Below are 14,719 nucleotides of genomic sequence, written 5' to 3' on the forward strand. Positions count from 1 at the left end.
TGTTGGTGTAATGCTTCAGGGATTCCGGACTGGAGCAGATTCGTTTGCCACGAAGACCTAGGCTGTAGGGAAGGGACCGTTTGATGTGGAATGGGTGGCAGCTGTCGTAATGGAAGTACTGTTGCTTGTTGGTGGGTTTGATGTGGACGGACGTGTGAAGCTGGCCATTGGACAGGTGAAGGTCAACATCAAGGAAAGTGGCATGGGATTTGGAGTAGGACCAGGTGAATCTGATGGAACCAAAGGAGTTGAGGTTGGAGAGGAAATTCTGGAGTTCTTCTTCACTGTGAGTCCAGATTATGAAGAGGTCATCAATAAATCTATACCAAACTTTGGGTTGGCAGGCCTGGGTAACCAAGAAGGCTTCCTCTAAGCAACCCATGAATAGGTTGGCGTACGAGGGGGCCATCCTGGTACCCATGGCTGTTCCCTTTAATTGTTGGTATGTCTGGTCTTCAAAAGTGAAGAAGTTGTGGGTCAGGATGAAGCTGGCTAAGTTAATGAGGAAAGAGGTTTTAGGTAGGGTGGCAGGTGATCGGTGTGAAAGGAAGTGCTCCATCGCAGCGAGGCCCTGGACGTGCGGGATATTTGTGTATAAGGAAGTGGCATCAATGGTTACAAGGATGGTTTCTGGGGGGTAACGGATTGGGTAAGGATTCCAGGCGTTCGAGAAAGTGGTTGGTGTCTTTGATGAAGGATGGGAGACTGCATGTAATGGGTTGAAGGTGTTGATCTACGTAGGCAGAGATACGTTCTGTGGGGGCTTGGTAACCAGCTACAATGGGGCGGCCGGGATGGTTGAGTTTGTGAATTTTAGGAAGAAGGTAGAAGGTAGGGGTGCGGGGTGTCGGTGGGGTCAGGAGGTTGATGGAGTCAGGTGAAAGGTTTTGTAGGGGGCCTAAGGTTCTGAGGATTCCTTGAAGCTCTGCCTGGACATCAGGAATGGGATTACCTTGGCAAACTTTGTATGTGGTGTTGTCTGAAAGCTGACGCAGTCCCTCAGCCACATACTCCCGACGATCAAGTACCACGGTCGTGGAACCCTTGTCCGCCGGAAGAATGACGATGGACCGGTCAGCCTTCAGATCACGGATAGCCTGGGCTTCAGCAGTGGTGATGTTGGGAGTCGGATTAAGGTTTTTTAAGAAGGATTGAGAGGCAAGGCTGGAAGTCAGAAATTCCTGGAAGGTTTGGAGAGGGTGATTTTAAGGAAGAGGAGGTGGGTCCCGCTGTGACGGAGGACGGAACTGTTCCAGGCAGGGTTCAATTTGGATAGTGTCTTGGGGAGTTGGATCATTAGTGGTAGGATTAGGATCATTTTTCTTCGTGGCACAAAATTCTTGGTAAGTCACATCATCTTTGTTTTTAGGTATATTTTTCCTACGTGGAATGTTTCCTTCTATTATTATATTTAAATATGTCTGCTTGTGTCTGTATATATGTGTGTGTGTGTGTGTGTGTGTGTGTGTGTGTGTGTGTGTGTGTGTGTGTGCGCGCGCGAGCGAGAGTGTATACCCGTCCTTTTTTCCCCCTGAGGTAAGTCTTTCCGCTCCCGGGACTGGAATGACTCCTTACCCCCTCCCTTAAAACCCACATCCTTTCGTCTTTCCCTCTCCTTCCCTCTTTCCTGATGAGGCAACAGTTTGTTGCGAAAGCTTGAATTTTGTGTGTATGTTTGTGTGTCTATCGACCTGCCAGCGCTTTTGTTTGGTAAGTCTCATCATCTTTCTTTTATATATATATATATATATATATATATATATATATATATATATAGAGAGAGAGAGAGAGAGAGAGAGAGAGAGAGAGAGGGAGAGAGAGAAGGAGGGAGAGGAAGGGGTGTGTGGGGGGGGGGAGAGATAATGTTTACAATTCAACAGTGTGCAGGCCATCTTGGCTTAACTTACCACAAGAGTTCGTAGGCACAACGTACTTGCAGGAGCACGAGGATCTAAGGCAGCTACCAAGTCCCAGACCTTAATTTTCCTGGAAAAAAAATAGTTGACACTTTAGATTTACTCCAGTAATAATGCAGTGAAAAAAAAAATAATAATCATGAGTTACATAAATACAGGGTTATTACAAATGATTGAAGCGATTTCACAGCTCTACAATAACTTTATTATTTGAGATATTTTCACAATGCTTTGCACACACATACAAAAACTAAAAAAGTTTTTTTAGGCATTCACAAATGTTCGATATGTGCCCCTTTAGTGATTCGGCAGACATCAAGCCGACAATCAAGTTCCTCCCACACTCGGCGCAGCATGTCCCCATCAATGAGTTCGAAAGCATCGTCGATGCGAGCTCGCAGTTCTGGCACGTTTCTTGGTAGAGGAGGTTTAAACACTGAATCTATCACATAACCCCACAGAAAGAAATCGCATGGGGTTAAGTCGGGAGAGCGTGGAGGCCATGACATGAATTGTTGATCATGATCTCCACCACGACCGATCCATCGGTTTTCCAGTCTCCTGTTTAAGAAATGCCGAACATCATGATGGAAGTGCGGTGGAGCACCATCCTGTTGAAAGATGAAGTTGGCGCTGTCGGTCTCCAGTTGTGGCATGAACCAATTTATTCGTCGACTTCCGCGGGCTACGCGTGAAACTTGCCCGCACGCGTTCAACCGTTTCTTCGCTCACTGTAGGCCGACCCGTTGATTTCCCCTTACAGAGGCATCCAGAAGCTTTAAACTGCGCATACCATTGCCGAATGGAGTTAGCAGTTGGTGAATCTTTGTTGAACTTCGTCCTGAAGTGTCGTTGCACTGTTATGACTGACTGATGTGAGTGCATTTCAAGCACGACATACGGTTTCTCGGCTCCTGTCGCCATTTTGTCTCACTGGGCTCTCGAGCGCTCTGGCAGCAGAAACCTGAAGTGCGGATTCAGCCGAACAAAACTTTATGAGTTTTTCTGTAGTGTGTCGTGACCATATGTCAATGAATGGAACTACAGTGAATTTGTGAAATCGCTTCAATCATTTGTAATAGCCCTGTATGGTGAAACTTCCCATTACAAAGCACACCAATCAACATAAAAGTAAATTACACAATTTTTATCGCAACCCTCAATCAAATTATCTTAAAAAATTGGAGTAAAGAAACCATTTCTCCAACACTGACCCAATGCACACACTATTCAAATCATTTTGACACACACTGACATGCACCTAGTATATAATAACAGAGCATTTATTACTTACCCATCATATGCACCGCTGACAATCCTTTTGCTGTCAAACCTAATACACCTAACCAATTCTTCGTGGCCTTCAAGAACACGTAAACAGGCTCCACATTCGATGTCCCAGAGTCTGTAACAGTCATACTTTAATAAAAAATGTTGGTCTAATTAAAAAACAGTAGGTAATACATTCATAATCTCAAACTTTTGTCAAACTTCAGTAATCCACACCAGCACAATTCTCAAAGACACATTACATGTTACAGTGGTGAAGTTGTAACGCCGGAAATGCATATCCTCCTATTTCCATCTATTGTACTATAAATTTGTTTTCCTTATTTTTGTTACCTGAACACATGACATTTCTGTGTCTTTACATATTGTAATTGTTTTACTATTTGTATATATATATATATATATATATATATATATTTATGCATTTATGTCGATGTATAATTGGTTTGTTTCGTAAATATTATTTGTAATTTTACGCTGGGTCTTGCCTAGGGAAAACTGCTATTGAACGATTACATCGATAGGTCGTGTGAAGAATCAAAGTGTGTAGGATCTTTGGTAGTGTTAACTCGGCCGCGTGGAGCGCGGGCAGAGGAGTCTGGCTGGAGTAGCGAGTGGAGCAGGTGTGTTGTGTGAAGCTCCCACGAGTTGCCGCGCTTTCGGGGTTTGGCAGCATGTAATTGCGCTCAACTTGCGATGATAGTTTCTGACATGGTGTCGCGGACGGGAAGCATTAGCTGGCGCACATCAAGAGCCCGTTTCGTCTGGCAACCGTGTCGAGAAGAAGGCGCACCAACATCCAGCTTCTGCAACAGCGACGGCCGACAATGAGTGACTGTCGCCACCTCCTTGATCGACGGCTTCAAACCTTCAATCAACCAACAAGGAAGACTGGAAGCACGTAAAGTTTTAGAACTGTATGGCAGACCTCAGCTTTTCAAACTTTTAAAATTGTTGCATAACAAAATTACAGCAACTTAGCATGAACGTTTGTTGCTCTTTGTCCCAATTGCATTACCAAGCAGGGTCCCTTCCTTTTCCGGAACGAACCCGAGTGTCGTTGAAATTCAAACGCCAGCATCATTCTATTTCACCGCTTTAATTTCAAAGTTCAGTTAAGGTATTCATAGCTGGCTACAATATTTAGATTACACAAGCACAAATTAAGAGTGCGAGTTTTGTTACCGTATTTTAGCTTACCTGTGACTGCAGCTCAGCTTGGTACGTACTAAATTTTACTATTGTTAATTGTTCAGAATCATTTAATTCAAGTTCAAAGTTAAATCTCTTATTTCTAAATTGCGTAGATTCAAGTAGCTTTTGAAATGATTGTTGAGGTAGTCCAAGACTAACCGTATTTCACTGAATTTCGATGTGCTTCAGAAAGAAAGCTCACTATTAACTTCAGTCACTAAATTAACTTTCGATTTTTCGGTTTTATTAATTCTTTTGCTAAATTAAGTCAGAGTGTAGCGAAATTTACTACTTCTGACAAACTTTCAGTTTTCACACTACACGTGTCAACCTTCAGTTGCCACGCTTCTAGTGCTAATTATATGTGTAATAACCTTTCTTTTTCAGTTACTATAGTAATTGTCCTTAGAACTGGCGACCGTAATTTCCCCCAAATCTCAAATATCTAATTACCGCTAGTTGATTGTTAACGTAACGGCCGCACATTTACTTTCTTTATTAACTTTACCCCTATTTCAAAATTAATTTCCACCAGTTTCATTAGCATTTTTCCTTTCATTTAGATGTAACCCTTTCCTCCCTCTTTACCGACAAATTAACCTCGGTGACGATTGCTTTTCCCAAATTTCCATTAGGTACACGCGGTTTAATTTTTCACTGTCATTAAGGTCGGTAAGTGAGGGGGAGGTTACAAAGTCAATATTACATTTTTGACATGCAAAAATCTTAAGATTATAATTTAAACAATGGAAAGTCCAGGATATAATATCCAGATTGTTAAGAATGTAATTTGTGTTTTTCGGTGTCTCCATTCCACACATATCAACTTTTATTTCAAGAAAACTATCATTGTGGATTTACGAGATGGGCGGACTTATAAAAGAAAACTAGCAATAAATGCTCAAAATTATCAAAACTATTTCAGGAAATAGGTGCCACCACTCTATACAGCTTCGTCACAACACAGAAGCACTAATGGGCCCAACAAGCATTGGAGTGCTTTTTGGAATTAGAATTTCTTTGTAGTGGTCCAGTTTCCATGTTTTCTATGGAAAAAGTATATGCTGCATATCTGAGATTCATCAAATATTACCACAGCATGTGATTACGTACAACAAAAATTGAAGATATATTTTAATACTGGATGTTACTGCTGGTCGCTGATGAAACTGCGAAACTGTAAATCTGCACGAGAAAATAAAAATAAAAATTATGGTACTTAGAGCTCTCTGTACCAACTTCATGGTGAAATGCTCTTTATCTTCTAAAGGTCATACTTATTGCAATATTCACACTTAAGTAAGACACTGTGCGAAGTTAAAGTTTGCAATGAAAAATATGGGGCGCACACACACACACACACACACACACACACACACACACACACACACACACACACCTTATGTTACTGCATATGAAATTTAGCTAACAAAGTGAATTGTTCTACCTCCAGTCTTGAGAAAATGGGTTTTATGTAGCACGCTTACTTCCAAATGCATGCACAAGAGAATGAAATATTCATTACATACCTTATATCTCATACCATTCCAGGTATCAAAATGGGAAGTGAGTATTTTGCCATGTGGTTAACATTTGGAACTTTCTTATCTACATCGACAGAGCTGAAGCCGTATACCTTTTTTAAGATTCTTTTCAATCCACTACCGTAATTTTTTTAGAAAGTCATCAATAGCTAGTGAAAAAACAATTTGGTAGTATAAAAATAAAAGTGAAATTTCTTTTCTTTTGTTACTGCTATCCAACACAATGAGAACTTCTGTAAGGTATTGACCTCTCCTATCATCTATTTCTTGTTTAATATGACACTCTTTCAACATTCTGTGGCAATAGCTACTGCAAGAGAAGTTTGGGAAAAGAGGCAAAATTTAATGTGACATCTAGATAAATGAACCATATGCATGCTCAAAACTCATCACTGTTTACACTTCTGTAGCGAAAAAGTGTAACATGTCGGATAAAAATAAATCTGCCCATTATATTGCAATTTCTGGGGTATTCTAAAATCCAGCTTACCTTTAGCAATGAAAAGCTGGAAGAAACTTTTCAAAGTATTTTATTTCTACACTCTATCTTTAAGAAGTCAAAAAGTGGAACAAGTAGCATACCATCTTCCGATTCCTATCCATGTACAGAGTGAGCCAATGAATCATCTTACTACAAATATCTTTTAATTCGCCAGTGATTCTGACAGTCTAATAGCTGGCAAGGTTCTGCAAGTTGTCATTGTGTTCACAGCTTCAGAGTTACAAAAGAGTTTTACCAAGTCAGTTTTACTCTGCAGCAAAAATGCAGCCTTTCTCTATTCTATCTTCAACACATCAAATGACAATTAAGATGAAGAAGATCACCACTACACTCTGAATGGGGATAGAAACAGAAAGACGGTACAACATTTTCTGCAATTTATTTTCAGACTTCTCAGATGAAGAACAGGGAGAAAACCCACTGCTAAATTTCCACTTCAGCTGCTCATAATTAAAAATAAGACAAGTTAAATTATTCTGCCAAAGTGCAACACAACTGGCATGTTATTTTTGTCTGAATTGTTAACCTTTCCTCATTCGAAGAAGCATTATCAATTATGAGTAACGGCTATGTTTTTCTCATGACACATTTAATTTTGCTTCTTTTGCCAAAACACAGTGTAATTTGAACAAACTGGACTTGCAGTAGTTATTGCAACATAATTGTTAAACAGTGTTGTATTAAACAAGCTACTGGCAACAAAGAGGTTAATAGCTTACAGAAAACCTCAATGGCATGCAGGAACATAGAAGTAAAATATTATGTTTTAAAAATGGAATATCCGAGAGACAGAGAGAGAGAGAGAGAGAGAGAGAGAGAGAGAGAGAGAGAGAGAGAGACCACCTCTCAAAGTGGTCTTGTGACAAATTCAGTATGATAGCTAAATTTCATATGCAACACCATATGGTGTAATATGTACCAAACACAAAACCATAGCAACCCACATTTTTCATTGCAAGCTTTTTGAGTTTCACGCAGTGTCTTACTTAAATGTGAATACCACAATAAGTAGGAGCATCAGGGAGACGATGAGCATTTCACCATGAAGCTGACCTATACTACCGCTACAAGCAACATAAAACTCAATTCTTTTACCAAATAACTTCTGTAAATTTGCTTAAGAAAGATTGCAGAACATGTGTCTCAATTCTGTCGGTGTAGAACGTTGCTAACCAGTACGCCACAAGCAGGCAAAGAATCTCTCTTCCATCTCGCCAGCAGCTATGAGACTATGCCCACTGGCACCACCACCTGGCTGCCAGTGTGCGCTGCCTCAGTCAATAAGAAGGGGATATTTTCCGTGTTGGTTCAAGCCGCCTCATGCTGCCCCACACATTGCAGTAAGGAAGCACACTACGTACGCGCACACGCACGCACGCACGCACGGACTGCAAATTCACAGCCTGTATGCAAGTGAGTGTGAGAGTGGGGTATCACTGTGGACAGGCGTGACATTCCCTAGCCATTCAAAAGTGCTCACTCACTTGTATTAATAGGTAGGCCAGCATTGCTCATCTTCGGCAACTTCCATCAACGTTTATTGAGTCACCCCCTTCACATTGAAAAGATCGTAAAGTAAGTTTCCTTTAATTTACATCTATGGTCGCAAACTTGTTTTTAACAGATTACCAGTTTCGGTCTATAATTACCATCATCATATCTGTTTTATAAAAAACAAGAGTCCTAATGTAACTGCAGCCATAGTGGCAACGTCAAATGTTAAATACAAAATCAGCACTAGCATCATCAAATATATATAAAAACATGCACAAATTGTCGTCAGTAGCAGTACTGTTCAAAAAAAGCGATGCTGGTGCTGATTCTGCATTTAACATTCCACGATGCCACTATGGCTGCAGTACATTAGGACTCTGTTTTTATAAAACAGATATGATGATGGTAATCTGTTAACAAAAAGTTTGTGACCATAAACGTAAATTGAAGGAAACTTTTTGTATAAGTGGGTTGCTGTTTTATTCGTGACAATGTTGCAGCTTGCGATTATAGAGTAGTTTAACAGACTCGTAATTTCTGACTAATTTCCCTGAAGACTGCAACAATAATAAAATTACAAAGTAAACATAAGAAGACACGTTTCCTAACTCGTGCAGTAAACTGGGCAAAAATAATTCCTCCCTGGAATTTCAAGACTCACTGAGTTTTTTCTTTTTCCTCAGTGTTGCACAGAGAAATGCTGATTGCATTTTGACAACCTAGTTATATCTCTACACTGGAGCCAAATATGGAACAATATATTTCCACTTCACTATCTTCTGTTCCACAAGTAACAGCAGTGAAACACTGAAACCATTTCCACAGAATGTGTTACACTGATGACCCGGCTATGTGGAAACTAACTGCAGTGAGAATTAAGGGAGCAAGGGAGAGGCAGCAGGGGCGGAGGGGGGGACGAAGCACAAGAATAATAACCAAGAATGCACTGAGAATTTGAGAATTGTGCACAGAAGTTTGGCAACAGATGGATTATTAATAGTAAATGGCCCACACTTTAGTCACTATCATAAATGAGTAAAACAGAACTGACACAGAAGCACTAGATTAGAAGGTATTAAACCACAAAATCAAAATCTTCATTCCTCAGAGCTGCAGGAAAATGCAGGTAACATAAATGCCACTGAAGGTCAGGCTGCTTAGAACTATGTATTTTAGCACAAAATTGAATAACCTATCACAAATCAGGAAAATGAAAAATAATCATGGAATCTCACTTTCCATAGCGCTGTTGAAATAATAGTAATTTCTCCCACAGCAATTCAAAATTTATAATGAGGAAGGGCATCAAGCAAAAAATTCAAAAATGTTTACTTAAAGTTTTTTTTGCCTTCATTCTTACCTTAAGACCTCTTTACCAATTACTAGAAAATACTCACAAAATATCACTAAAATATAATCAGACAGAAATACATACTACAGAAAGGAAACTAAATCCAAAACCTAAGTAACATCACCTGATGGTGTTATCAGAACTCCCACTGACAACAAGATGATCTCGATACTGTAGACACGCAATTCCTCGTTTATGACCGTTAAGAGTCCGCACAAATTCACACGTTGATGTATTCCACACTTTAATAGTTCTGTCACCAGAAGCCGACACTATGTATTTTTCATCAAAGTCTACAACATTCACAGCTGCCCTATGACCTACTAACACACGCCTCAGCATGATCTCCGTTGCAGATGTCATGTCCCAAACAGCGATGGAGCGATCCTAGAAAGAGAGAAGTTTTCATGAATATAGCAGTCCACCAAAGCAGTGATGAATGATGCAGCAACCTCAGAAATTTAATTTATGAGTTTTTTATTAGCATTGTAGTGTCACGGAATAGTAAAGAGTTAGAAACGTGGAATATTGTCAAAGTTTTGTTGTCTATGCCGAGAGCCAGAGGCAATAGGTTAGGCAACAGTTAAGAGGATTGTGCATGTATGGAATGTGTTGTCATGCAGGGGCAATGGCCTGGTTACGCACAACAGGCGAGAGAGAATTTCTTAACACGCCGGTTTGTGTTAGACGGAGACTTTCGTAGAGTGAAAGACAGAGGTATAGCATCAGCTGTACTGCACTTCACAACTTCGCGTAAGTCTGCCACAACAACACGTAACACTGTCGCAAGAACACCTAAGGGGCGAGTACGACAGATGAATCAGCAGTCTAAGTGGAACGAATGTGGTCATTACAAATGAGCATGACGTCAGGAAGTCGCTCGTGCTTCCTTTAAATACGCCAGCTTTGATAGCAACAAGGCACTCACACTCGCATTTAGACTTTCAGTTAGATGTCTACTGGGTCGCTGCGTAGCGCTCAGCTCGGTGATCGACATGGTAATCTTTATTAAGGAGATTTTGCAGTAAAGGCGGCCCATCCAGCAGCAGACGTGAGGCGACAGTACCAGCTCTGGTCCTCTCTGCTGCCGCTGTCAATCATCAACCCAGGATTAGCAGACATAGCGGCAGACTCGCTCACCGAACATTGCTGACCACATCAGTGAGCCGTCGTTGAGATCGTGTGGGGCCTAGGACCTGTGCATCCGCCGTCACAACCGGGTGAGCCGACGACGCTGGGGAACTGCAGCCCATTCCACCCGTCCACCGCAGATGAGCCACCAGGAGGAGCAGGGAAGAAGACGGGGTGGGATAGACTACACTCCGCACTACGAGAACGCTTCTCGTGTCTACAGCGCCGGGGACTCCAACCCGGAGCCACCTGCTGTCCACTGGCAAGCCGGACGCCGCCATCCACACGCGGCCGATGTAAGGGCATTCCTCAGCTACGTCACAGCACGCGGCGCTGCGCTGCGCTAGCAAGACTACGCGGCCCGGATCTGGTGTCATCGCTACGAGTCAGTGAGGACTCGGGGAAGGTCGTTGATATCACCAAGCCACATTGTACTCGGCAGGAATAAAGAAGTTATGAGTTAATAATGTTTCTTTGGCGTTTCTGACGCTTCTACAGCCATTTCCTAACATCCTGAGAACTGGAGAGGTCACCACTCTGCCATTCAGTCCACCGTAGGCGACCGGGACCACCTATTTTTGACAAAGTAAATATTTTTTTGTTGTTGTAAATGATAAGATGTACAAATTCTACAACTTTGTAACACTATGTACTTTAAGACGAAATTGATCACAAATCAAAATAAAAAGAAAGCTAAAACGAGTTATAGTAAAATGGTAAATAAAGTAATGATAAAAGAGAGATAGAGATAAGACAGAGAGAGAGAGAGAGAGAGAGAGAGAGAGAGAAACTTTTTGTTCTCTATAAAAAGAGCTCTCTTGCACAACCTTCAATAGCTTTTTCCAAAATAGTATGTGCTTGTTTTCTTCTCTTGGCTGTAAGTTTTCAGGAAATTATTGCTTCTGTTAAGTAGCAGCAGTATTTCCTTACTGGTAAACAGACAGCCCAGTCAACAAAAACCAAAAAATGTTAAGTAGGGGAAAAAATTCATGCAGTCCCAAACTGTTTGCACAGTGGTAGGAAGAAGTGCCATGAACAACATACTCAAAGTCTTGACTAGAGGTGGTCTGAGCAATGGAATGGGTGGGGTTAACAGTCACTTCTTTACATTTTCTTGAACAACACTAAAACCACAGTTTCTACTGGCAATGTTTCCCAGTACAAAATTGAACTACCTTAAATTTCCTAGAAGAAAAACACACTATCATTTTCCCCATCACAAATTATTAAACACAGTGATTTAAAGGTATAAAATTGATGTTTAATTTGAAACCAAGTGGGTTAGGAACAAATATTAAATGTGTGTACCATATGTAAGTGTGGTACTGTCATATTAAAGTATAAATTGTATTCTGGTGGCATGGTAGGACTAGGGTTGATGGATGGTGAAGGATGATTGCAAGAGGGAAGGCAGGTTGCCAGATTGTGGTTGTGTACTTTCCTCCTCAGTAGGTTTGCAAACTGTAGAGCAAGCAGCAAGTCCCCACCACTTACTACACTAATATATCACAAAAAGCAACTACAGTGTGTTACACAAAGTTATAATGATCCTTCTGCAAATCATCTTATGAATCGCTGGTGATGCAGTGCACTGACATGACCAGAGGAGCAGGGAGCATTTGTTTTTCCACAAAGTAAACCACTGGAATGCAGGAATGAGTTACCAATAATATTAACACATATGGGGAGGTTCTACATAATCATTGCTAGAGAGGAAACTGATTCTTAGTCATTCTTTATTATAGTTTTAGTATTCTTCCAGGAAGAGCAGCTTCCCACCATGAGCACTGCCTGCTTTTCAGTTCAGTGAAACTCTACCTCCCTAGCAATTACTCTCCAGTTCTCTTATGCGTGTAGGCAGAGCTTTATTGAGCTCTGCATGTATATGGTGGAGTAATTTTCAGTTTATTAAAATTGAGTACTTATTTGCAGTTGCGTGAGTTACAATACAGCCCTACAACCAATGGGTAAGGACTGTGCATTATCTACAGCACCTACTGCGAGTGAGGAAAACTACATTGACGTAGCACAACACTACTAAGCATTACTCATATTCAGAGACTTACGTAACTGAATCAGCTATCAAGACTATTTGTTACTCTCAAGACCATTACTCTTGTTGCATGTGCTCAGCACCACGAAGAACCTACAGTAGTACAAACTTGTCTTTATATTTTTAACATTTGCAGCAGTTTTCTTCAATTGTAATTTCGGTTTTGTTTCATCATAAAGATAAGAAAACTCCCATCTTTTGCAACTCAAATTTATTCTTGTGTACCAAACATGTGCCACCTGTTCATGTTAGGCACCTTCGTTGGTCTATAATAAATATAAAATTATTGAAGTAATAAATTATTTGAAATTTCAACGTCTGGTGTAAAGATCATGTAAGGACACTTAAGAGTGAATGTACCCATTTCACATATGCAGTACATTTAATAAAAGAAAATCATTATCACACTGGGATAAAAACAGAAATGGCGGTCTTATGCCACAACAACAAAAGAAAAGACATACTCTCTCTACAGGAAAAATGTTTCATACGGAAGGACATAATTAAAAATCAAAATATTCTCAATAACCAGAAAAGCAACAACAAAAGACAAAGAGTCAAACTAATTCACAGTCTACCATAAATAATAAAAAAAATTAAAGAAAGAAATACAAAATTATACACTCATACTCATTACTGAAGATGACTAATAGGAATATGTGGAAAATGTCTGGCACATAAGACTAAATTTCAGTTGCAAAAGACTGAAGTCGTCTTATATTTATGATGATAGATATAAGTGCAAATATTGTAAATAAACTTATTAATGTGTTACCTTCTTGTAGATTTCCTATCACCTTTACCAACCACCGCTACTACAAACATCAGACATGACCTGGCGATTAGTGTTTCACTGTGGCAGTAATTGGCAAATGTAGCACTTTTCATAATTTTTGTGTGAAACGCTTATCTATTTCAAATATATAATTTGTGTATACAAAGACAACTTCTGGAGAGCAACCACTCATTGCAGTTATTCAGTTTCAGAGCCAACAAGTTCTCTCTTTCCTCACTACTATTGGCAGATTGCTGGATGCACGACAAACTCAGCAAATATCAATGACTGAAGCACAGCATGCAGCTACAGGAACATTTCACTGCATACAACGTATCGGGTGTACCACGATGAGCTTTCTTTTCTTCATGGGTAGGAGTGTGTATTTTCTGATTGTGTGCAGTTCCTTCACAGCACCAAACCCTCCCCTACAACGACATTATTCGAGCATTAGACAACTCCAACTCCTTCAAAGCTCAGATTCACACAGCTGCTGGTTGTTTCAAATTTTTTTCACACACGTCATAACAATCAATCTCACAAGAAATGGATTGCTAAACATAAGGTCACGATTAGGAACTGTAAATTCAACTCTTCTTGTGGGGCCTCATTTTAACACAAAATGCTTTGTGATCTCATTATTCAAAACCTTGGTGATATAAGAATATGGGCTGAGATTCTAAAGTATTGCATACCTGGTCTGAATGAATAGTTTAAAGTAATTGAAGCCCAGGAAGTGCAAGACTTTGCTTAACTTTATTTTAACATGCCTGTTGTTGAAACGCTGACTGCGGATAGCTGGAAGTGGCCCCAACTTTGCGGGCCATACAATAACCACAATCACAATCAACAGCATAAACACAATGTGAGGCATTTAGCTACTTCTTTGTCTCGTTCAAATCTTCCAAAGACTTGCCTGAAATGTTATTTAATGCATGATCGCAAAAACTGTTTTCACCACCTCGCAGAATTTTGACACTACCATAAATCAAGGCACACACAGCAAGTGTGCTTGCACTTTAAACACACACACACACACACACACACACACACACACACACACACAGAGCGCAACAACCCACATTCTGTGAAAAATTTGCCTCATTCTAAACAGCTCATCTCTGTTACAAGTACAGCTAAACACTTTGTCAATAACAATCCAGACAAAGGCAGTCTTCCGGAACATGAATAGCCCTATTCAAAAGTCAACCTGAAACTGTTTATCCCCCCTCCCTGCTATTTCAATTAGATACTGGTGCTTCATGCATACTGATTAATAACAATATTTCTCAGCAACTGGGACATCCTCACTTACAGAAACCATGCCTGTACCTGATGGCTTACAATGGCGAAAGCACTTCTGTTCTTAGAACGTGCCTTTTGCAAGCAAAATATAGAAATACTAGTAAATCAGTGCTACTCACAGTAGTTGATCCTGTTCTAGTCCCATTATTTTGGGCATGGATGCT

General features: G+C 40.4%; 1 protein-coding gene across 5 annotated transcripts in view; it reads right to left on the reverse strand.

Annotated features, from left to right (window-relative positions):
• Window positions 1-14,719, reverse strand: part of LOC126092013 (beta-TrCP) — a 116,497-nt gene that overhangs the window by 23,368 nt on the left and 78,410 nt on the right. For all 5 annotated transcript variants that reach the window (XM_049907406.1, XM_049907431.1, XM_049907415.1 and 2 more), the window contains exons 7-9: window positions 9,416-9,678; window positions 3,211-3,321; window positions 1,908-1,986 (exon numbers count right to left, since the gene is read on the reverse strand). In XM_049907406.1, coding sequence (XP_049763363.1) covers window positions 1,908-1,986; window positions 3,211-3,321; window positions 9,416-9,678 — 453 coding nt within the window. The remainder of the gene's footprint in view (window positions 1-1,907; window positions 1,987-3,210; window positions 3,322-9,415; window positions 9,679-14,719) is intronic.

Source organism: Schistocerca cancellata, chromosome 1 (genome assembly GCF_023864275.1).
Source record: "Schistocerca cancellata isolate TAMUIC-IGC-003103 chromosome 1, iqSchCanc2.1, whole genome shotgun sequence".
NCBI lineage: Eukaryota > Metazoa > Arthropoda > Insecta > Orthoptera > Acrididae > Schistocerca > Schistocerca cancellata.